At 41.3% G+C, this 26,023-nt stretch overlaps 1 protein-coding gene across 2 annotated transcripts; it reads left to right on the top strand.

The window, feature by feature from the left end:
- Nucleotides 1-909: 909 nt before the first annotated feature.
- LOC138956081 (hexokinase type 2-like) lies at nucleotides 910-26,023 on the top strand. Of its 2 annotated transcripts, XR_011452486.1 has the most exons (17): nucleotides 910-1,061; nucleotides 1,618-1,952; nucleotides 6,316-6,525; nucleotides 6,903-6,926; nucleotides 7,617-7,649; nucleotides 8,314-8,431; nucleotides 16,897-16,951; nucleotides 19,265-19,427; nucleotides 19,666-19,811; nucleotides 20,383-20,610; nucleotides 20,812-21,015; nucleotides 21,870-21,982; nucleotides 22,374-22,532; nucleotides 22,723-22,862; nucleotides 23,266-23,402; nucleotides 23,751-24,704; nucleotides 24,903-26,023. XR_011452486.1 is itself a non-coding variant. In XM_070327548.1 (16 exons), the coding sequence occupies exons 2-16, from the start codon at nucleotides 1,697-1,699 to the stop codon at nucleotides 23,847-23,849; spliced, it is 2,085 nt and encodes a 694-aa protein (XP_070183649.1). In that variant the 5' UTR covers nucleotides 910-1,061; nucleotides 1,618-1,696; the 3' UTR covers nucleotides 23,850-26,023. The 2 variants fall into 2 exon arrangements, 1 of the variants encoding a protein (XP_070183649.1); XM_070327548.1 differs by having other exon boundaries at nucleotides 23,751-26,023.

Consider the following 26,023-nt stretch of genomic DNA (forward strand, 5'->3'; position numbering starts at 1 on the left):
GCTCACTCACCCCACCCCCCCTCCCCCCACACGCACACGCATACACACACACACACACACACACACACACACGTTTGCGTGCGCGTACACAGATCCATTATCAGTCGACTCTTAAATTGGCAAACCACAATGGCTTTTTCTCTAAGAATAGCGTAAAGAGGGGCTCAAATTAGGAACATACCTAACATGGGAGCCTGTTCCTTTCATGTATCTGCTTGCTTTGGGTTGGCGATTATGAAAAGAGGAAATCACATTGAAGCATTTTTTTCCGTTCGGTACGCCACGCAACAATCATGTTGGTAATTGTGTTTACATGTATTAGGCTCCTGTGTCGGCTTTGGATTAGCTCCAATGCGTTTTGGGTCGATGTCTTTTTCTTTTCATGAGAAACTACATGGAGTGTGCTCATATAAGATAGCGTTAGGTTACATTTGCTTTATGTTTTTCTTTCATGATGTGCACCTGCATGTGTTTCCTAGTGAAATAGTGTGTGAAAACCTGGCAAACCTGTGCATAACCACGCGTGGCAGAAATAAAGGTATTTTACGTGCTGAATACAGTAGAATACGCTTTTACAGGCCTACTATCTAAGGCGCCATTTTGGAACAGTTTACTGGCGAATTGGAGCTTTCAAAGTAAAGGTGTTATTTTCTCTACTGTAATGCAGACAATACATTAGTGCGTGATTCGTGAGTACGCGCGCGCGCGCGTGTGTGTGTGTGTGTTTGTGTGTGTGTGTGTGTGTGTGTGTGTGTGTGTGTGTGTGTGTGTGTGTGTGTGTGTGTGTGTGTGAGAGAAAGAGAGAGAGAGAGAGAGAGACAGAGACAGAGGGAGATTTCCATGGGGTGATCATACTTAACAGTGAGTGAAGTGAGGTTATCAGACAGTAGTCGACAGTCTACTCATAGCGGGTTCTTTGTGTGTGTGCAATCACATATATGGTGTTCAAGGCGCAAATAATGTTTCGCTGAGGCAGATGTTGTTTCAAACTTAATCATTCTGTGTCATTCAAACAAATGTGATACATGCCTGCCCATCTACTGAGGCGACACACACGTAATGTAAGTACTGTCTCTTTTTAACCCCAAAATGTGGGAACATGTCATGCTGCACGGTATGCTGAAAAAGGAACCACACAGTTTCGCCCTGAAGTGAGTGTTGTAAGGACCGCCCGCCGTGCCGGATCATTGACATGATAAAACTGTGTCAACAAATACAAACTAATCATTTAGTTGTACTTGTGATTGTGGGCACGACAATTGTCACTGTCGGGTCAACATTACGATGACATGGCTTCCATTCAAACTTTCTAGTTTAGCATACAAGTATTCTGGCTAAGGTTAATTTAAGTTTAAAACTTACTTCGCTTTGCTCTGTCGGGCGCGAAGTGGTTTCGATCGCGTAGGGAAAACTGCTGTGTGTGTAATAGGTTGTTGAGCTGTTCACAACATGCAGAAGGAGTTGCTCTGATATGTTTATTTGCCTGTCGTTGCTACTTCATTTTACAGTTTATGAGTGAGATTTGATTTGTTGACAATTGTTTTGCTTGGATGTCTTGAAGACAAAGTACCTTAATTACTTATCAGTAGATCATTGTCCTTAAATATGTCAATGCAGCCTTACAGCCTGAGAAGACAAACCAGGGCACCCGTCCCCCTCGACTCTACGTTCACAGTTAAGGCTCACACAGAGAATAATGGAGCAGAAAGGCTCACACAGGTTTAAAAGGATCAATATGCTGCTTGTGGTTGCTATGACAGCGCGCATGCTTCTTCTGTTCAACGCCATCCCTTTGGCACAAACTGCTGATGGGCCAATCACATGCAAGGCCGGAACGTTTACTTATGGAGAACCTGCATCAATCGACTGTAATTTCCGCACCAATATCACTGCTAGCAAGCTCGACCTCAGCATGACAAAATACCTGTCCAATGCTCCGAAAGGCGACATAGGTTTGTACCACATTGTACCCTTGACTGCATTAGGCAGATAATGAACGATGTTCGGAATTTACTCTACCGGGGTTTATGGGTTGTGTAAGAGGTGGGCGTCTTTAATCAATGGGACTGAGTCTACTGAAGTGTGCGATCAAAGCGATCGCAGTTTAACATAAGCTGCGATGTGCATAGTTTTTCAGTGTCCGCTCAATATGAAGCACTTTGGTTTCGAAAAAAAAGCAAATCGGATCTCAATCTTCATTACTTGTATGCTCGCTGGCCACCAGGGATTGCTGACTTGCCACCGCAGGTCAGCAAAAAAGGCGGCAGCGAATAGTCAGCTGCGATGTGCATTATTTCGCGAACACACTCTACAATGCAACTAAAAGCTCTTTGTTCACTGTGATCGATTTGATCGCCTCATTTTATTTAGCTGTGCCCAATTTTGTGCAAAAACCCAAAGTTGTATTTCTGGAAATCGTCTAGTGAGCCAAAGAAACCACAACAGAGGAGCCTGTTACTGTATAATTATAAATCAAAGCGTGTACATTTTTGTGTTGTCAAACGTTTTTGACATGTATCACATCACAGATTAACACAATCAATAGGTGTTGAAGTGCTTAAAGGCTAGCCGTACCATTTTATGGGGAATAAAACGGCTCTTGGAAGATCGACAGTGATTTTTTCTAAAATAAAGTGGTCATTTGGACCATACCAATCCCATGCAACCCGTCATACAAAACTAGTCAGGTACGTTTAAATACAGATCTTTATGGTAAGCCCGTTTGTTGTAAAAACAGTTATATGACTGGACATGCCATTTATTCCCCTACAATATTCAGCAAACAGATTGATTATTCATAAGTCAGTATCTGTACAGGCGAACCTCCAGCATGGACACCCCTAAAACTCAAATTCACAAAAACAAGGTTCCCGCGCTAATATTGTCTGTACATCCGAACAGCTAAAACGGAACAAGATTTGGATGTCATTGGACAGATCATTATTGTACGATATAGGTTAGCACAAAGCCCGAAGGCAAGGTAAGACAAGGCCAGACAAAGAATTTATTTCAGGAAACTCCATGGGGGTTCATGAACAAAACACAAAAACATTGAAGGAAAGAAACGCAAACTGTTTCAAAATACAATTTCCTTATTCCAGCGCAAAAACAAGGATTTTATTATTCAAAAATAGAAATTCACGGGTTATGACTATTATAAGATGTTTGATGGGTTGTTGACAGACCAGCTTTTTTGTCGTCCGAGGGGGAGCATATCGTCTTTTGTTTCATATTTATTGACCAAGGCCGAAGACCGCGGTCAATAGATATGAAACAAAAGTCGATATGCCCCCCAAGGACCGACAAAAAAAGCTGGTCTGACAACAAACCACCAAACATCGTTTTTGTCATCATTTTGGTAGTGAGAAAATAAGATAACAATCAACACAGGGAGCCATGCTTTGAAACACGGGTTCCGTGCTGATAACCACACGAGTTCCGTGCGGATAACCACTGGCAATCAAAGCTGGCTTGTGAAAGCAACTTTCTGTATTTTTGAGTTCATAAAATGTTGGGATGAATATGTCAGGTTTGAGGATGCACAGTTCTGTTTGTTCATCTCGGTATTCCACTCCCTCGGCTTTCAGTTGTGAGTATTAAGCTTAGTAATCGAATGTGGAAGCTACGTTGAGTCAAAGGTCACAGAAGATTTGCGTCGTGCAGCGAAGGAAAGAATCGCGATCTTGTTTCCGACTCAGTACCTCTTTGTTTTTCATTAGACCTGTCAATCTGTAAGAAGACATAACATATCAGTAGATTTCATTTGTTTGTGACGAATTTATTGAAGTAGTTTTGTTTTTTTGTTTACTTTTGCCAGTTTGCCAGTTGGTTTTTGGAACTTTGCAAAGCAGTGTCTTGTCGTCTGTTTAGCGTCTGGGGAAACGCCAATGAAAAGAGCCAAAGAATCCTCGAGCGTTTCTATTGGGTTTGCTTTTGATTATCCATGTAATAGGGCTTCCTGCAACTATGGTAACCGGGGATTTATTCCCCGGGGAACATGAGATTTATTTCCCAGGTGCTTGTGAATGAAAACTCGTGAAAATGATGACAAGTACATTTGTCAATAACATGGCTCATACTAAACAATAACCGATTATATAGCTATTCTGGTGGACACGTGGGGGAATTCGGGGGCTGTGATTGGATGGTCTCTTCCGATCATCAAAGCATATTGCTACGGAAGTCGGCCATTTTTGCCAATATCCAAAAGCATATTGGCAATAACAAAGACGCATGGTTCCGGTTTACCCATCTGTACCACACGATGTTTCAGTCGACAACAGCATACACTGACGACTTGAAATTCTTCTCGGGAATGTTTTTCAGCTTTACAAATGTCGATAGCATACCCTTTTCTGCTAACTTCCCTATGAAACGGGACTAAACCAATTATTTTCTGTCCCTACACACCACAAAATGCCCAAAGTCGAAAGATGTAGTACAAACAGGGGAGTAAAACGGAACAGCCGTTTTTGTGAGCGCAGTTGCCGACTGACACAAACTTTCGCATTCGGCTTTTCTTATCTCGTAACTCCACACTAAATACCCCACTTCCCCTCTGAAGTATTGATGTACAACCCATGGCACTAACATTCATGTAGTCGTTTAAAACTGAGGTTGAAAAATTCGCTTCATGACGAGACAAGTACAAATGCCATTCACCCAAACTGAAAACTTCGTGCCGTCTGCTCACGTTGTACGGATTAGCTGTTCTCTTCTTCTCCCCTTGTTGCATCCTAGTTCTTCAGTTGTTTCTAGTCTTCTGTTGATGTTGTGTTTTGGTCTTCTTCATAAGTAGTCTTGTTCAAAATTTAAAAAAACGCAAACTTCTTTTTGTTGTATACGAATGAACTAATACAAAGCTGTTTAACAGCTGTGTTGTCAAATCGAGCTTTTTTTCCAAAGTCAGTGTGGCGCCTGCGCAAAACTAATGCGCAAAACTAATGCGCATAACAAACGGCGTCTGAGATCAACGCATCGACGCAAAAACTGTCATTTTGTAAGTTTGGAACAACAAATCAAGGTCAGAACAGCTATATAATCGCTATTGTATTTTCAGCGTAGCAATAGGGTCCGATATTTAGACTCGAACAAGTATAATGCGACTCGTCTTCGACTCGTCGGCATTATACTTGTCTCGTCTAAATATCGGACCCTATTGCTACGCTGAAAACACAATAGCTGTTAATATCATTTTGAATTATCAACATTAATTCAAACTTATTTTAAAATGGTTTTATAAAGTGAATTTAACTTGAACAAACGTTTCCCCTTTTGTGGAAAATATTAGTTTGAAGTAATCACGGTAGGATTATTACGATTCTTAAATGGAAGAGATTTCTTAGTTCTCAAAAGAAACTGCACTTAAACACTTAATGAAATTCATAACCAATCTCACCATTATTACACTTTATACACACTCTCTTTCATTCTATAATGCATTCATAAATCTCCCTTTTTGAATAGGCAACTCATGATTTGGTGTTCTAACAAAATTGTGGTAACACCTTCCCATTTAAAAATAAATAAATGTCTATTTATAAAGCGTATTATCATAAAACTAATCACCGGAATTTAAATCGGAAAAACTACTTCTGCACATAATATTGGTCTTTTAATCACTTTTACTTGTTTTTGTTTATAGCTTAAACCAATTGCTGGAACATTTTAAATTCCACTGGTTTATCCAGATTCCACCAAAACCAAAGTTATTCAGAGGTGTCTCAATACAATTCAAATAATGTAATTTACAAACATCCTCTGCGTTTAGGCGTTACAAAAAACCCGGTCAATTATACTGGATAACTAATATTGGCAATGATACAACCAACAGCTTAAACCAATAATTCAACATTATTGTTTTCGCCTGAATTTCGAATGGTAACTGTGCAATTTCTTTTTGGCCGCTAAAACGGCTGCGAAAACCGCCTTGTTTGGCTTCTGCGAAGAATGACGCATTTGACGTCCAGCATGCCACAACGTCATTGTTAGACAAGCTACGCAACAAATGTGGCGTGTACACCTTTTTTCCGTTTTAGCTGATCTGATTGTTGTCGATTTGAACGCGGAAACCTTGCTTTTGTGAATTTGATTGTGGAGGGTGTCTGTGTTGTAGGTTCCAATGTTTAGACCCTACCCCATGTAAAAGCATCTACGGGAATGAAAGGCCTTTCTAGTCATCAAACTGGTTTTTACAATAAACGGCCCCATTACAAAGATGTGCACTCAAACGCATCTGCCTAGTTTTTATGCCGGGCAGTACACGTACAGCGACCGTATCAAGGCCTATTGCTCAACGAGTATAATCATCTTCAGGAAAAGACGTTCTTTTGTGTCCATGGGACAAGGAACAGAAAACGCATGACTGCAGCATAGTAATGGCCAACTACACTGTTGATAACATCCTGACGGATCACCTGATGGTCCGTATTCCTGCGGTCAACTTTCAACAAGCAGGCTGGTATAAGTGTTACTTTGTGCCGACTGAGGAATTCCAGCCACAAGCATGTGAACTCCTTGTACAAGGTAATTCACTTTGAACTCCTCAGGATGGTCTTCCATGAATCATTTACAAAGAAGAAAGTATCGTGATGCTTGTATTTCAACCCGTCACTGAAAATTTATCAAGAATACAGCAGTGTTACTCGACAGCAGTGTGATGGATATATACCATCTGTCACTGCATGGAAAGGATCAGCTAGTGCAAGTATACAGATATGCTTGATTTAATTGAAAGATTCAAATTAAAAGTCTGTCAATTTTTTAATTCAGTAAGTGGATGTCAAACAAAGCTGTATTACAGTGATACTGTCAGATTATCAACAACAACAACAACAACAACAACAACAACAACAAAGACACAACAACATCTGTTTCAATACTTGATATTCGTTCTGTTGCAGAAAGACCAGAGAGCACCAGCACAGGTGAGACAATATCGTTGAGTTAATACCGGTACATTATGTAGCGGCCAGCAAAGGTATGGGGACGACTTTAGGGTACCGGTTTTGTAAACTCGACAACTGTGTATTTTCGGAAACGTTAATGACAGCAGCTATGCGCAATGTTAGGTCAAAGCAGACCCACTAAATACCAGCAACATGTTTAATCGACATGGGTCGTTCTTGAATAACAGATGAAACAAGAGAAAGCCAGGACGTGCTTCAAATCATCGTGCCCTGCGTCTGACATCGTGAATGTTGTCATCGTGTGCATTGTGTGCCTGTTTAGCATCAGAGAACGGCATGACCAATTCAGGAAATTTATAATTTTTCTAGAAATGTTACGAAATTGTGTAAAATCCCAGAGTGAAACAGTGGTTTTACACATTTACTGATATTTTCTTGTAATATGACTTGTAAAATTGCTGTAACAGATATAGAACATTTTTCATTTCCTGGGAGAGGATCCGCCAGTGCAAAGATGAGCTTATATAGATATGCTTGATTTAATTGAAAGACTCAGATTAGGAGTTTGTCAATGTTTAAATTAGATAGTGGATAAGAAACAAAGATGTATTACAGTAACACTGTTGGATTATCAACATTATCATTATGCCAAGAGAAAGAAAGACTCAACACAATCTGTTTCAATAGTTGGTATTCGTTCTGTTGCAGCAAAACCAAGGACCACCAGCACAGCCAACACAGGTGAGAAAGTATCGTTGAGTTAAGACCGGTACTGAATGCATTGCACTTGACTACAACTACAATATTGATATCGACGGGATCGAAGATGCAGTTTACGAGTCAAGATATAACAAAAGAAGAAACATACAGGTAGAGGTTTCACACCGAGTCAAAGTGGATATTAAAAACATTGGTCGAAGTTTGTGGATCATAAAATATGCGAGCTTCAGCTATGATGTATTCTACCTTTAAGTACGTTAGTTTGTAGTTTGTTTTTTTAAAGAGGCATTTTTGTGCCACACATTGATCAAATTCTAATCTATCTGTCAGCCTGCGCATGTGAGTGATCAACATGCGTTGCTGTATAGTTCCGTCACAATAATTAGATTCTGTTCAACATTTGAATTTTACATTAGTTAGTTTGGTTTCGAATAACATCAAGCACACTTTTACATTGATATTCTATTCTGTCGTAAAGGCAGATGCCTTTTTATATTTCGTACCACTTCCGACATTTTTTCCCGTTAGTATGGAGTAGTAGACAATCTTTTTTCCCTTGTCACAAAGTCGAATGCTATAGGAAGTTTACTATAGGATAATGTAATGTTTCATGCTCTGGTGTTAAATGTGCTGTACATACCACACTATAGTCGTTATCTGCCTGCTGATCGTTCTTCAATTACAGACGAACCAGAAGAAAGCCAGGCCGTGCTGCCAATCGTCCTGCCCTGTGTCATCGTGGTTCTTGTCGTTGTGTGCATTCCTGGACTCGTGCTATTAATGCGTAGACGTCGTGCAAACAGGTGAACTTAATGTTAACATCATGTGACGAAAGCCCATAAAGCTGTCAGTTTTCGGCCTCAGCGATTAGTTCATGATAATGCATAATCAATCAATCAATCAATATGAGGCTTATATCGCGCGTATTCCGTGGGTACAGTTCTAAGCGCAGGGATTTATTTTTTATTTTATTTTATTTATTTTTATGCAATTTATATCGCGCACATATTCAAGGCGCAGGGATTTATTTATGCCGTGTGAGATGGAATTTTTTACACGATACATCACGCATTCACATCGGCCAGCAGATCGCAGCCATTTCGGCGCATATCCTACTTTTCACGGCCTATTATTCCAAGTCACACGGGTATTTGGTGGACATTTTTAGCTATGCCTATACAATTTTGCCAGGAAAGACCCTTTTGTCAATCGTGGGATCTTTAACGTGCACCCCCAATGTAGTGTACACGAAGGGACCTCGGTTTTTCGTCTCACCCGAAAGACTAGCACTTGAACCCACCACCTAGGTTAGGAAAGGGGGGGGAGAAAATAGCGGCCTGACCCAGGGTCGAACACGCAACCTCTCGATTCCGAGCGCAAGTGCATTACCACTCGGCCACCCAGTCCCAGGCATGTCGTCCACTTCATAATGTGTCGTCCACTTCTAAAGTCCGTAAGTTCTGACGGGACAGATAGGTTTGCTTCGATTTTGCTTGCCTAATGTGGAAGTCGTAAACTAAGAATGACTTAAAACAACCCTTGGTCTTCAAAATGTGTCGTGCACATGCATACTAAGGAACATCGCCTTTCAAATGCATATTAAGGAACATCGCCTTTCAAATGCATATTAAGGAACATCGCCTTTCAAGTTAAAACCAAGATGCCTGGCATGCCTTCTATCCCGTGTATATCGTCATGTACATCACTGCACATCTGTAGAGGTTTTGATGTAAAATCGCATCATCTTTAGAATTGGATACATACATACAAGCAACAGCCCTGTCGCATTCTGCTGAAAGCTAGGTTGTTGGAACGTTTGTTATTGACAAAACAATACATTCACAGTTATTTCGACCCAACGGTCTTTTTAGTGAACAGACAAACACATATTCACACAAAACTTATCTTGATAGAATCAGTTTACGTCCACTCGTCAGGAAGCCGAGCGAATGAAATATTGTATGATGAAATGAATGACATAGAAAGGGAATGACGTCAGCGTCGAAAGAATGCTCTATAGGTAAATAAAACATGCCAGAAAGAGAAGGAGAGAGACAGAGAGAGAGAGGGAGAGAGAGAGAGAGAGAGAGAGAGAGAGAGAGAGAGAGAGAGAGAGAGAGAGAGAGAGAGAGAGAGAGAGAGAGAGAGAGAGAGAGAGAGAGAGGTTGCATGTGACTTGTGAAGAAAAATAAAGAGAGCTAAGGTTAAAGGTAGTATACACCTAATGTGTATATAATTACTGAGGTAGGGGAAGGGCTCCTAATATGGACCGGCTCCTAATATGGACCACCTCCTGTTCTGACAAACTAACGGCGCTAGGGCGCTCAAACAAGTTTTATTCGCTGTATTCACCCTTTCTTGATAACTTGCGCATGTCGAAACAGTTGGTTGCAGAAACACAAATCTCAAAACCGTTAGGCTTTTTTTCTTTTTTACATTTAGTCAAGTTTTGACTAAATGTTTTAACATAGAGGGGGGAATCGAGACGAGGGTCGTGGTGTATGTGTGTGCGTGTGTGTGTGTAGAGCAATTGAGAGTAAACTACTGGACCGATCTTTATGAATTTTGACATGAGAGTTCCTGGGTATGATATCCCCAGACATGTTTTTCTTTTTTTCGATAAATGTCTTTGATGACGTCATATCCGGCTTTTTGTAAAAGTTGAGGCGGCACTGTCACATCCTCATTTTTCAATCAAATTGATTGAAAGTTTGGCCAAGCAATCTTCGACGAAGGCCGGACTTCGGTATTGCATTTCAGCTTGGTGGCTAAAAAATTAATTAATGACTTTGGTCATTAAAAATCTGAATTGTTACAAAAAAAATTTATAAAACGATCCAAATTTACGTTTATCTTATTCTTCATCATTTTCTGATTCAAAAAACATATAAATATGTTATATTTGGATTAAAAACAAGCTCTGAAAATTAAAAATATAAAAATTATGATCAAAATCAAATTTCCGAAATCGATTTAAAAACAATTTCATTTTATTCCTTGTCGGTTCCTGATTCCAAAAACATATAGATATGATATGTTTGGATTAAAAACACGCTCAGAAAGTTAAAACGAAGAGAGGTACAGAAAAGCGTGCTTTGCAGCACAGCAAAACCACTACCGCGCTAAACAGTCTCGTCAGTTTAACTGCGTTTTGCACGAGCGGCAGACTACGGTCATTGTGAAAAAATGCAGTGCGTTCACTTTTATTCTGTGAGTTCGACAGCTTGACTAAATGTAGTAATTTCGCCTTACGCGACTTGTTTTCACTTTTGGTAGCGTTTACTCTAAATTTGCTTCCTAAAACGGACTCGTTTCTGTCCATTGCCAAAGCTTTTATCACAAAAACATTGCTATATATGACAGCTAAGACCGTATTTATTAAATTTTAGCAATGTTGGCCCCAAGTTTCTACTGCAAACAAAAAATATTAGCAACATATCAAAGTATGTGTGAGTCCCCCTGATATGGACCACCTTCAACGGGGACACCCCGATGCGTCCCGGTACCAAAGCGTCCCGGTACCGAAGCGTCCCGGTACCAAAGCGTCCCGGTACCGAAGCGTCCCGGTACCAAAGCGTCCCGGTACCGAAGCGTCCCACTATAACGCGTCACAGGACTTAGACTTTTTGTTTGTTTAAATCTTGACCAAGGGCGGATCAATTCACTTTGGGGGGGGGGGGGGGGTTACAAAATGACTGCGAAGATACAAGTTGACGGCGCCGAAGGCGCCTAAGCCTCTAGGGGGGTCCGGGGGCATGCCCCCCCGGAATTTTTTTTTTTATCCAAAGAAGCAAAATAGAGCTATCTTGTGCATTCTGAGCCAATAAATTACCTCTTTTTTGGGGGGTGGGGGGGAGGGGTTACGTAACCCGTGTAACCCCCCCCCCCCCCCAGATCCGCCCTTGTTGACCTTGATTTGACCTTGACTTGACTAACCATATTTATTTTTTTTAAATTTAATCTTGACCTTGATTTGACCTTGACTTCACTGATTTTTGACTCACATGCGAAGCAAAAGTGAGTCTATGTACTCACCCGAGTCGTCCGTCCGTCCGTCCGTCCGGACGTCCGTCCGTCCGGAAAACTTTAACGTTGGATATTTCTTGGACACTATTCAGTCTATCAGTACCAAATTTGGCAAGATGGTGTATGATGACAAGGACCCAAAAAACATACATAGCATCTTGACCTTGCTTCAAGGTCAAGGTCGCAGGGGCCATAAATGTTGCCTAAAAAACAGCTATTTTTCACATTTTTCCCATTTTCTCTGAAGTTTTTGAGATTGAATACCTCACCTATATATGATATATAGGGCAAAGTAAGCCCCATCTTTTGATACCAGTTTGGTTTACCTTGCTTCAAGGTCAAGGTCACAGGAGCTCTTCAAAGTTGGATTGTATACATATTTTGAAGTGACCTTGACCCTGAACTATGGAAGATAACTGTTTCAAACTTAAAAATTATGTGGGGCACATGTTATGCTTTCATCATGAGACACATTTGGTCACATATGATCAAGGTCAAGGTCACTTTGACCCAAAGGTTATGAAATGTGACCAAAATAAGGTAGTGAACCACTAAAAGTGACCATATCTCATGGTAGAAAGAGCCAATAAGCACCATTGTACTTCCTATGTCTTGAATTAACAGCTTTGTGTTGCATGACCTTGGATGACCTTGACCTTGGGTCAAGGTCACATGTATTTTGGTAGGAAAAATGTGTAAAGCATGTGAGTCGTATGGGCTTTGCCCTTCTTGTTTAATTTTGCACAGACCTTGATTTGCTTTCGGTAAAAAAAAATCACTTTTTGTCCAACTTTTCCCCAACTTTACTTTAGATCTGTACTCACAACACACCAATTTGGAAATACTGTACCCGTGTGGACAAGTTCGGGGGAAAAGTCCGTAGGCTTCCGTTCACAAGAGGGATATGTCTGTTACCCCACACGCTTTCTGGCTTCACTAAGCGTGAGCGTCGGAAAAAGTCTTTTCAGTTCTGCCTCCGACTTTTAAATTGTATCATTTGGGTTAATTTGGGTTTGTTTGGGTTCATTTGGGTAATAAAAAACGCTCGCGCTGGACCCGAGTACTCTTCAGACTGGCTCGCTCCCCCAGTATGAAAGTTTGTGTCTTGTGCACGTTTAAGACCAAGTGATTGCTCTGTGTGAATTACAGGCATTCCCTTTGCTTTATAAATACATTTGCATGCGAGCCGAGGATGGGTGTGGGTGGCCGAGTGGTAACGCACTTGCGCTCGGAAGCGAGAGGTTGCGTGTTCAGGCCTGGGTCAGGCCGCAATTTTCTCCCCCCTTTCCTAACCTAGGTGGTGGGTTCAAGTGCTAGTCTTTCGGATGAGACGAAAAACCGAGGTCCCTTCGTGTACACTACATTGGGGTGTGCACGTTAAAGATCCCACGATTGACAAAAGGGTCTTTCCTGGCAAAATTGTATAGGCATAGATAAAAATGTCCATCAAATACCCGTGGGACTTGGAATAAAGTAAAAAAAAATTCCATCTCACACGGCATTAAGTCTCAGGAAAACATGAATACACGCATGCAGGAAAAAAAAAATATGGGTTAGCGCCGTATGTATGGCAGCTCGCTTTCCCCGGGGAGAAAGCAGCCCGAATTTCCATGAGGGTAACCTCACTGGACTGTAAATCTTATCCAATCCAATCCATGTGCGTGGTGACTGGTACCGGGACGCTTCGGCACCGGGACGCTTCGGCACCGGGACGCTTCGGTACCGGGACGCTTCGGTACCGGGACGCTTCGTGATGTACCACCTTCAACAAATCGAAGAAAATAAAGCTGAAGGCATTAAGAAGCTTGCTGAAAATAACCTATAACTAGCCCTCGAGATTTAAAAGAAATATAGCAAAAAGTATTCTTTTCGTGATAATTTGTAGATAATTTCACTTATTTTTACTCTGTTTTTGATAAGCTTCTTTAGTTTCCTGGTGTGCTTCAAATAATGCTCTCATCAACCCGAAACAGATAAATCTAAAGCATATTTTAGTTAGTCTGACTTGTACACTAAGTTGTATCATGTTATTTTGAAGTTTCGAGGGCTTTTTACAGTGAATCGTGAAGACCGCTTCACCCCCCTTCAATAACACACACACACACACACACACACACACACACACACACACACACACACACACGCATACACACACATACACACATACATACACACACACAAACACACGCACACCCACACGCACTCACACACAAACTAACACACAAACTAACACACACTCACACACAAACTAACACACACACACACACACACACACACACATACATACATACATACACACACATACACACACAAACACACGCACTCACACATGAACGCACACACACACACACACACGCACGCACGCACGCACACACACACACACACACACACACACACACACACACACGCACTGTGGGGTGGAGTGGGCATTTAATATGAAAGTCATCAGCAATGGTTCTCATTTTCTTTGCTGATTGACTTTCAACAGCATGGATAACTGTAAGGATTTCGCTTTGCGTCTGAGGATGCACAAAGTTATTAGGCACTTGAAGGGAACACTTGCTTAAAGTTCAATTGGTGTAATAATTATTCTGCACAGTAATTTGATAGCATACAGAGGAGAAATTTAAACACACCAAAATTTCATTCAGGTGCCTGTCTAGCCCTTTAGTCTGGATCACATCCGGTGCGAGCATTGCAAAAACTGTAAATCTAAATTGAGTTTATTTCCTATATCCGAGGAAATTGTGTCAAGGGAGAAAAAAGTCCTTCTCATAACCGGTGCCTTCTTACAAAGGAGTTTTTCTTAACGGGAGAATCGTTAGTGGAAACAAGTCGCGCAAGGCGAAATCAAAACATTTAGTCAATCTGTCGAACCCACAGAATAAAACAAGAGGCGAAGCCTTCAAGGCTCCCGTAAGAAATCAACAAACAGTAACATAACACAAACTCACTCACTCCGTAACACACACACACACAAACACACACACACACACACACACACACACACACACACACACACACACACACACACACACACACACGCACACACACACAGAGTTAAAACTAACGCATCATATCAACTCCATGTATAATTTTCAAAAGAAGGCAAACAGATAAAATGACTAGGGTAATGGGTTAGGTACCTGCCATGTGGGCACTTTTTCCACTGCTGTCCTCAGTCCTATACTTTTCATCAAGACTTGTCACCATGCCGAGTAGATCTAAATTCGGAAGTCTTCATGTGGCTGAGGCATATATCTGACATAGCGTCGATCTTGTTGTAGGTTAACCTCCTTTCTGAAACAAATGGCAAAATGCGATTAGTTATGATGACTACAACCTACACAAATATAAACAGTGTTTTGAAACAGAATAGTCAGGTTATACAAGCCACTTTACCTATGCAGCATGGTAACCCTACAATATGCGAAACATGTCGACTGCAGCAGCCTGGTTCTTAAAATAATTCTGACGGTCAACACAGCCAGAAATGCCAACAAAGACAAGAAAGCTGTTGCAAGGTAAGCTTACCAAACGTTACATAGCGAATCATATGATAGTGCGTAAACAGCAAACAGTAGATCTACAATCAAAGAGAGGATCGAGTCTGGAATGAAACGCGATACAGATCTAGCATTCAAAAACTGTCTTTCACGTTCAAGGAAGTTGTTGCAAAGTACTTAAGACTTACTAAATTGTACAGACAAAACCATGACAGTGCATGTTTTGAATCTGAGGAAAAAATCGTGATCATTTTGACTTTGAGAACAGATTCATTCCGTTTCCTTATATCTGCATGTTCAAGTAAATGGTGGACAGTTTTTTTCGGGCAGAGTAAACTTAACTTGAGACTCTACTGCAAGTCTTGAAATTCACATAAATCGAACCACGAGCAAAGACATCCAAACATTACAGGCACTTTAGATCAACTCATTTCACTAGAGGTGACTGCCTAGCACTGTGTTTGACATCCGTGTCTGCTGAAATAAAAAGAAATTAAAACAAAACGGATTAACAGTAGGTGACACGTTATCAGAGTGCCAGAGACACTAGATCTGTCTCTGAACTTACCGGGATACGGCTGCAAGATCGACACTGACTGCCGCGCTTTCGACAGCTCTTCCTCGCGTGGACATTGGAAACACGCTGTGCAGATCAAATTGTAGGAAATCTCCCTTTGGTATCTTCTTTATTTACTTTTCTGGAGCTTAGAAACCGAACAACATGAAATCGTCTTCCCCGGCGAATCGGCGAGGTGAGAACTGGACCACAATCCTTCGCGCGACCCCTGACCTGATCTTGACACCTGACCTGCCGTCTACATGCCAAACACGACACAACTGAAGCAGTCAACTGCTTGTACCCCTTCAAAACCCCCCACCACCCGTTTTCTTTGGATACACGCTTTAACTACACACATGCCGACACAATGTTGATCATTGCTTCAATAATTTGAAGATGGTGCTTGAAAATTAACCACGTGAAATGAGTATTTCGGTGTTTAGCCAAAAATGTTAAAGTTTCTACCACAGACATACACACATACATACGCACGCACGCACAGACAGACAAAGTTTACCATCGCATAGGCTACACTTACGTGAGCCAACCAGAGACTGTAGAGTACACAGACTGTGTACTCTATAGTCTCTGATAAAACTGAACGCACTGCATCACCAAGACAAAACAGCTTCGTCAATCCACGCAGCAAGGAAGTCGCTCAATTTGTTTTCGTGGAACACGCAGTAAAACTAACATGCCAGAACAGCGAAATAGCGTACTGCTGTAAGCAGGGAAGCGCGCTTTTCTGTATTCTTTTCAACATTCTGAGCTTGTTTCGAATACAACATATTATATGTATATGTTTTTGGAATCAGGAAATGATAAGGAATAAGATGAAATCAGTTTTGGATCGATTTCTTAAATAATAATCGAATTACTAATTAACCTATTCTCGTTAATTGTGATCACATTTTAAGAGTAAACATGACATATGCATATATTTTTAGAATCAGAATTTGATGAAGAATACGATGAAATTAATTTTAAATCTGTTTGCGAAAAATCGATTTTAAACAACTTTAATGAACAAATTCGTCAATTAATTTTTAAGCCTCTTTCAACCTGTGTGTGTGTGTGTGTGTGTGTGTGTGTGTGTGTGTGTGTGTGTGTGTGTGTGTGTGTGTGTGTGTGTGTGTGTGTGTGTGTGTGTGTGTGTGTGTGTGTGTGTTTATGACAGAGGGCACAGTGATGAATCGTCACAACCAATGCTTCCAGTGGTAAACCGTCGAAAGGTAACAAGTTTTACCTCATAATTTTGTTCTGATCATTTTGTAAAGCTATCGATGAGTTTATAAATGGACAGAAAAACACGCAGACAATGAATATGCACTTTACGAAAAACACATGGATATTCAACGGGCAAACAAACACAAATACCGGCCCCCGTAGCGCAGTGGTTAGCGCATCGGGCTGCGGGCCGGGAGGTCGTGGGTTCCAATCCCATCAGGGTCATGTGGGTTTTTTGGGCTACGGTCGGCTCCTACCCAGAGTGGAAGTGCTATGGTTCCTATGGGAAGGCTGGAATCACACAGCCGAGTGTCATTCACTTAACGAATGCGACTTTGAGGGTGCTCAGGTTCTGTTTACCTGACCAACACCGCAGGTGCGGCAGTTCTCGGGCCTGGTTGACACCAGGATATATTATGACAGTAAGCGTAGAGTGCTGCCCTGTCACGTAGTCTCAAACCAAATTGGAAATCCATAGCATCATCATTATAATCATCCTCATCTCATTAATCATCCAAAATTATAAAATGTCCTTGCTCTTGTGGCCCTTCATGCCCGGAGCTCTCATGGTGACCTTGGTCTCAGTGTTCCTGTTCCATCCTTCCCTGAATAGTACTTCTGCTGTCAGTCTTCAACGTGTGACGTTCTGAGGGATCGATGGAGGGACGTGGTGGCGGTCTGCTCTCTGGAGGGGACGCTCACTCAGTCTGGCTGCGTGACTTAGCAGTCAATGTGGTTAGTAGGGGGCATAGTAGGTAGTGGGCTGCGTCCGTTAGCTCGGGACAGACCCACTACTGAACACCGTCGAAGTGACTCAGCGGAAGTGCAGTGTCATCTTCCGAGGGTAGCCTACCGCAACGACCCGACATCCCTCCCTGGAACGTCTGTCAAAATCGACAAGTCTTGCAGCGGAACGAAATTCAGATGTGGATAAAGCAGCGAATGCAGGGACGGGGCGGCGTGAGAGAATACCGGAACAAGGAACAGGTGTAGGGACAAAAAAAAACAACAAGAAAAACAACAAACAAGTCGCGTAAGGCGAAAATACAACATTTAGTCAAGTAGCTGTCGAACTCACAGAATGAAACTGACCGCAATGCAACGCAGCAAGACCGTATACTCGTAGCATCGTCAGTCCACCGCGCACGGCAAAGGCAGTGAAATTGACAAGAAGAGCGGGGTAGTACTTGCGCTGAGAAGGATAGCACGCTTTTCTGTACCTCTCTTCGTTTTAACTTTCTGAGCGTGTTTTTAATCCAAACATATCATATCTATATGTTTTTGGAATCAGGAACCGACAAGGAATAAGATGAAAGTGTTTTTAAATTGATTTGGACAATTTAATTTTGATAATAATTTTTATATTTTTAATTTTCAGAGCTTGTTTTTAATCCAAATATAACATATTTATATATTTTTGGAATCAGAAAATGATAAAGAATAAGATGTATGTAAATTTGGATCGTTTTATAAAAAAATTTGTTTTTTTACAATTTTCAGATTTTTAATGACCAAACTCACTCATTAGTTTTTAAGCCACCAAGCTGAAATGCAATACCGAAGTCCGGGCTTCGTCGGAGATTACTTGGCCAAAATTTCAACCAATTTGGTTGAAAAATGAGAGCGTGACAGTGCCGCAACTCTCATGTCAAATTTCATAAAGATCGGTCCAGTAGTTTAGTCTGAATCGCTCTACACGCACGCACACACACACATACACACATACACACACACACACACACACACACACACACACACACACACACACACACATACACCACGACCCTCGTCTCGATTCCCCCCTCTACGTTAAAATATTTAGTCAAAACTTGACTAAATGTAAAAACACAAATAATCTCACGGCCACAAAGAAGCACATATGAATAGGATCTGGGCAGATACTGGCAATGGGATATCCATGTCATCTTGCTGGACTGACTATGAAGAGGCAGCCCATGTCTGTATGTTCCGCTTTCTTTTTGTCTAATATTGCTGTCCTAGAAGAGATCGAGGTTCCACGGAGACACGTCATCACTTTGGACGCTTCGACTCAGACGTTTAGAGCAGAAGGCACAGAAATACAGAATGTACGATAAACAGAATACTTCATGGCTTGCTGCGTGATACCAGATTTGCACTTGTTTCTTTTTCAATTATTGAAAAGCTCCTTTACGCTCGCATTTCAGTATTTGAAAAAAGCAATTAGTGTAAATCTGGTATCACATAGCAAACCATGTAGTATTCTCTATATCCAGGGCGACAACGTAAAGTGTAAAATTTACCGTCTATGCTCATGAGGTCAGTTTTGTGCTTTTCAGTTGGAGGAGTTTCTGGAAGACTTTCAGCTGGACATGCAAACTTTGCGGAAACTGATGAAGTTGATGAAACAAGAAATCAGCAAAGGCGTGGATGAAGCAACGAGTACTGAAGCGGTTACAAAGGCGTTTCCTCCCTTTGTCTCTCATCTTCCTAATGGGACAGGTTGGTTAGATTTTTGTGATACGAAACTGCCTAGGTCGCTGTTGACAAAACTTGACATTTGGATTGCTAAAGAAAACTTAAGTTTTCCGTCGTAGGACAGGCAGAATGACAAGGTTGATGAAGATGAGTGCTCTCAGTATTTCCTACTCCCATTTGTATGTGAATGCCATTAATAGCATCGTACATTTGCACAATTTATATTCACTTGTTAAAGATGTGGTTTTTCTTCTACACACAGAAAATGGGGAGTTTTTGGTTTTGGACTTTGACGGCGACCACCTAAAGGCCGTCCTTGTGAAACTGCAGGACCGTCGTGTCAGCGTCATGGAGTCTGAGAGATATACCATTTCATCTGACAGTAAGACAGGCGAAGCAAAGAATCAGGTACTAAAACAAAGAGCAGCTATTCCTTTGTCATACGTTTTGGCAGTTTTACATTCAGTCAAATATTTTCGGGAAGAAGACCAATGAAATCGGAAATCCTGTGTTTCTTGATTTTTGGAATTGTTTTGCCATCTTTAACTTGATAGTTTGATCACATACTACTAACTTTTCTCTTTCGGTGAGCCTCGGATTGATATTTTACTCTTTTTGTTGGTGCTAAATGTGTCCCTGTTTTGCGTTTATGTGCTGGAGTACATGTGTATGACGAACGTCTTGGCATAATTACGTGTCTCAATACGAGCACCGTGCCATTCCGAGCCCCTCATTGACCGTTTGATTTTATTCACCACAAGATCAAACAAACACCCATTCAAATAAAATTTGGACAAGCATTCATTTTCTTGCTATTTTCATTTGTGTGGAGGGAAATCAAGTTAGAAAGTGTTACACAGGAAATTCATAGTTAAAGTGAGCTATTTAGAGCCTCATTCCTTATCATGACACCTGATCTACTATATTATTGAAGATAATGATACATAAATAATAACAATCTATAGTGCTTGTCTTTCAGCTGTTTTATTTCATAGCGGATTGCACCAACCAGTTTGTGAAAGGCTTCGATCTGTCTGAGAACATTCTGCATATAGCTCTCATTGTCGCCTTTCCCTGCAAATACGATGGCCCTCAAACAGTTCGTCTGGTGAAATGGACGAAAGAAATCAACCATCAAGGGGTTGTGGGTGAAGATTTGCATAGCTTACTCCGTGAAGCTCTTACAGAAAGAAGGAAGAAAAAGTGGGTAAGCATTTCTGTCTCTTGCAGTGTAGGTGTGTGTGTGTGTGTGTGTGTGTGTGTGTGTGTGTGTGTGTGTGTGTGTGTGTGTGTGTGTGTGTGTGTGTGTGTGTGTGTGTGTGTGTGTGTGTATGTGTGTGTGTTTGTGTATGTGTGTGTGTGTTATCGCCTCAAATTTAAACATGTGTATTTTGGTAATCCACAACAGGCAACGCCCATTAGGTTTGATAATCTCCGCAAGGTGGAAGTTGTGGCTGTTGTTAACGATGCTGCCGGCACTTTCATGTCAGTCGCTGACAAAGTCCCCAACTGTAAGATCGGTCTCATAGTTGGAAACGGACTCAACGCCTGCTACGTGAAGGACTTGACTCATGTTGAGACAGACAGTCCTGAGGATGATAAACCGCATGAGGTAAGGGCTGATCATCATCATCATCATCATCTTCATCATCATCATCATCATCATCATCATCATCATCATCATCATCATCGTCATCGTCATCGTCATCTTCATCACCACCAACAACCACAACAACAACAAAATTATGATTATTGCCCTTTTGTGGCCATATATATTCATCAAGCTCCCCTCCCCCTCACACACACACACACATACACATACACACACACACACACACACACACACACACACACACACAAACGCAAGCATTAACAACTGTCCACGTCATCGATGTAGTGCTAAGCTGTGGCTGTATATTATGTCAGAAATGTCAATTTAACACAGTACGAGTAGCGACTTTAAATGTTGAGGCGGACTGTCCTGAGGATGAGAAACCACATGAGGTAAGGGCTATCATCATCATCATCATCATCATCATCATCATCATCGTCGTCATCGTCATTGTCATCGTCATCATCATCGTTCACAACAACAACATCAACAAGATGATGTTGCTATTTGTCATGCAATGGGTATTAGGTGATCTACATTTGAAGTTATTCAACACCCTCCCCCCCCACACACACACACACACACACAGATGTAAAAACTCGTCAATTTGATCGAAATAGCCCTTAGCTGTAGCTATATATGTTACAGTTAATCTGTGAAACCAGGGAATACGTGTATTAACTAGGTAATACATGAATTAACTGACGGAAAAAAACAGTTAATTCATGTATTACCTAAAATAGTTTAGTTAATACACGTATTCCCTGGTTTCACAGATTAACTATACGTATGTCACACCGGATTCGACATTTCAATTGAACGCAGAGCTGATAAAGTAATTTATGTATATGCAGATAATCGTCAACACAGAGTTGGGAGCACTGGGCGAAAATGGCTGTTTGGATTTCTGCAGGACGGCTTATGACAAACTCCTGGATAAACAAAGCAACTTTCATGAAAGTCAGGTGTATGTATCCTCGTATTTTGACACAGAATACTTTTTAATGGCCTACTAATACGACCAAGCAAAGTGATGAATTGAACACCCCAATAAGTTCTGTGGCAAAGTTAACAATACCATTGTCCTGACTCTGACAATGCAATAGTATTCGCTGTCCATCAACTGTCAGTAAAGCCAAACAATGACGTGTGCATCGGTGTTCCTACACTGTAGCTGATTGTGCCTAACCCGACAGCTTGTAGTTTCAAAGACGTCTTGGTTCTGGGTGTAATTTGCTGGCAGCCTAGGTGATTTAAGTGTGCGTCATGTACATGTTTCTGTTGTTGGTGGTGACTGTGTCATCTTATGTCTTGGTAGACATGTGGCCACTCTAGCTTCTGTCAAATGATTGTTTCAGCCTGGAGAAGATGGTGGGTGGGAGGTACATCGGAGAGCTCGTGAGACTGGTTCTGGAAGGGCTGACAAGGGAAGGTCTGCTGTTTCGATCCGTTCCCTCACGAGACGCTCTCTTCAAAAGGGATAGTTTCAGCACTGAGCTGGTGCTCAAAGTTGAAAAGTAAGTACTTAGCGTGTATCCATTGACCACAGTCATCATCATCATCATCATCATCATCATCATCATCATCATCATCATCATCATCATCATCATCATCATCATCATTACAAGTTGTGCCGGAAGCAGTTGCCCTTCTAGTATCTTCAGGAAACCTTTATTTGAAGCAACCACTTGTTGATATATGTTGTAGTGACACGGAGGAACCTTACAAACAGACAGCGGACACACTGAATGCTTTAGGAGTGAAACATTTTTCACAGGAAGATCTACAGACTGTACGCCACGTCTGCAAGGCCGTGTTTGAGCGCGCGGCATTCCTTACTGCTACAAGTAAGTCAAAGACACTTGCAGTCTGATCACGAGTTTATCATAAACAGCTGTGTGAAAAAATGTCAGTTTTGAGAAGGCAGTGAAGTGTTCAAGTTCCGAATGACCTGTATTCCTTTTTTACTTTCCTATATTCTTTTGGACACGATTTTTAACTTGTCAAAGGAGATTAAGTTTTTAACTGATTTGGAGTATACGGGGAACGTGTGAGCTTCATTTGAACCTTCTTCATTTTACTGTGATAGGCCTGAATTTAGATAGTTTCAAATGCGGAGACCAACGTACATGAACACCTGGAAAGGAAACAACGATAAACAGGTCCCGAATCGCCAAACAGGTTGAATGACACGGAAAACTAACAACCAATTAATCCTATCTAAAGATAACATCTCCTGATGGTTTTCAGGTCTGGCAACACTCATCAAACGTATCAAGCAGCCCGAGGTGATTGTGGTTGTTGACGGATACCTGTACAGGAGACATCCCCGTTTTCACGACCTGATGTACAGCAAGACATTGGAGCTTGTTAAACCTGAACTCAAAGTGAGTACGCTTCTCCTTTGTGTAAAGTTCAGCTGTTGAGAACAAAACAACACACGTTCTACGATAAGTCACAGCTTCAGGGTTCAATGATTTTTGTTTGTTGTGTTTCTTGGTTGTCCACTTTGAATGATAATAAAAGTTGTTCAGAATGTTTTGCTTTGTTTTGACCTGAATGAAACGTTTCAATCATTTAACATCAATTATTTTACTATGTTTTGTTCAGCCAGTGGGTCTGTGTTTAAGCGAGCCACCGTGTATGTAAACACTTCTACAGTTGCTTGTGTTGTGTAGTGCCTGACACCATGTGCTCACAGGACTTTGAGGAAACGTTTGTTTCATGTGTTTCAGTTCTACCTTGTATCACCACGTTACGAAAGATCCATCGGAGCAGCTCGCATAGTGGCCGCGTCACTGCGTTCACGTAATCCTCAAACAATGAACGCCTGACATCTTGCATGCTGACAAAGTCAATGGAACAAGTCACATACTCTGAACAGGAGGTTTGAAATCTGAAGCAAGCAAAGCTTGAACGTCAGTGCAAAAGTATGAGGAGATATCAACTAGTTAACAACGCCCCACACATGTGTCAGGAATAATTAACTACAATTTGAAGGGAGGGAGATATAGAGATGAAGGTCTGAAAATCTGTCATGCTGACATTCCCTGTGCATAGATTTTAATCTCGGGGTCATCTATATCTGCCACCTGCACCTACTTGAGCGTGACATTTTGCGCCGTCTCTGTTACGTCCTCAGCATGACCAGCGGAATGCTATCCTCACCTGTACTGAAGTTCTTCAGACTGCAAAGGAGACTAGAATATAGGTATGATCCAGAACGTACAGCGGTCTTGGGCAGGGTACATTACGCCCTATGAACGGAGGACTGTGTAGCCTTATATATAAATATATATGTCTAATCGTGCTGTATGGTAAACTGTGACGCGGTTGACAGAAGGGCTTCTAGGGAGAGATACATGGCAACACTGAATGAAGAAGTCTATCGCTATACCTGCAATATTGATCGCTGCAACTTGATAACACTATGGTCTCCGTTACGGAGGGAATTCATGAAATGAAAACAAATGTTGTTCCAAGTCCTCAGTCTTCGACCATTGACGCATTCCTTTGAGGTATGCAAACAGGCCGTCACGTGCTTTTAAGTTGATTCAATCTTGCAAGCAAAATGACATGGTTGCATGGTGTCATAACTTCAATTCTTATATTGCAGAAAAACACTTCACAATAGGGATGTTTACGCCATTATCGGGCATCCTCCTCTCACTCGACTGATGCTAGATAAGGCTGGCTTGTTTGCTCGTTTGATGCTAGATAAGGCTGGCTTGTTTGCTCGTTTGATGCTAGATAAGGCTGGCTTGTTTGCTCGTTTGATGCTAGATAAGGCTGGCTTGTTTGCTCGTTTGATGCTAGATAAGGCTGGCTTGTTTGCTCGTTTGATGCTAGATAAGGCTGGCTTGTTTGCTCGTTTGATGCTAGATAAGGCTGGCTTGTTTGCTCGTTTGAGGATGTGTATAGTATAATACGCATCCTCCTTCACGTTACCTTGCATGTAGTCCCCACTATCATGAATCAATATAGATGTTGAGTAAATTGAATTGCAATAACTACTTGTTTTCCTTATGTAAGAATAATGTTTGTACTAACTGTGTACTACACGTGCAGGTTTGTTATTCCGAACATGTTCCCCCTTCTTTTTGCTCATCCGTGTTTTGTGTTTTACTTGGCGTCACTATTTCATTTTGTACATAAAACACGTGCACACACTTCATTCATCCTATAATTTCTTCTTCTTTTTCTTCTGCGTTCGTGGGCTGCACCCCCCAACTATGGGTTAAATAGCCGGGCAGGACAGGCTCGTCAACCCTGGAAGGCAGCTGTCCTAGGAGAAGATCACTCCAAAATTAAAACGAGGGCAGAGGAGGCTCACTATCCCTGCAAGGAAACTCCTCTAGGAGAAGGACCACTCCAAATTTAAACCCACGTAGTCCCCCGAAGACGGAAGACATCGGCCATTAGGCGGGGAGCAGACCGGATGTCTACGCTTACTACGACAAATGATTGTGTGGGCTGCACCTCCAACTTACACACTCTACTGTAAGCTCGGGAATTGGCGTGAAATGGGTTTTTGTGAGGAGCGATTGGGGTGGAATTAGTGCAAATAATCGGAATTAAGGTTGTGCAATATGGCATGAAAATCTTTTTAAATTTGTTGTGAACAATTACAGCTTTGTATTCCATGTTTATTATTTTTTATGAAGTAATTATAGTAAAATAGTCTTATGTTTCTTTTTTGTTCGACCCTCTTAGGATTATGGAGTTTTATGCACTGCCTTTTATAGTTAACTAAACTTTTGTATTTGAAATAGCCCATTGCAGTTGGTGTAGGCCTTAAGCTTATTTAAATCGCTTGTCCAGTATTTAATTTAATTCTCTATTTTTGTATGAACTCAAATGTTTAGTGTTCTTAGTAGGTCTTGCTAAGCTAAGTTCTATTTAATCAGAGTATGTTTGCGTGTGCTTATACTTAACGATATTGTAAAGCGCATAGTGCTTTTAGTTATGCGCTATAGAAATCTCCTTAATAAATAAATAAATAAAAATT

The sequence above is a fragment of the Littorina saxatilis genome, unplaced genomic scaffold (genome assembly GCF_037325665.1).
Source record: "Littorina saxatilis isolate snail1 unplaced genomic scaffold, US_GU_Lsax_2.0 scaffold_659, whole genome shotgun sequence".
Classification (NCBI taxonomy): Eukaryota; Metazoa; Mollusca; class Gastropoda; order Littorinimorpha; family Littorinidae; genus Littorina; species Littorina saxatilis.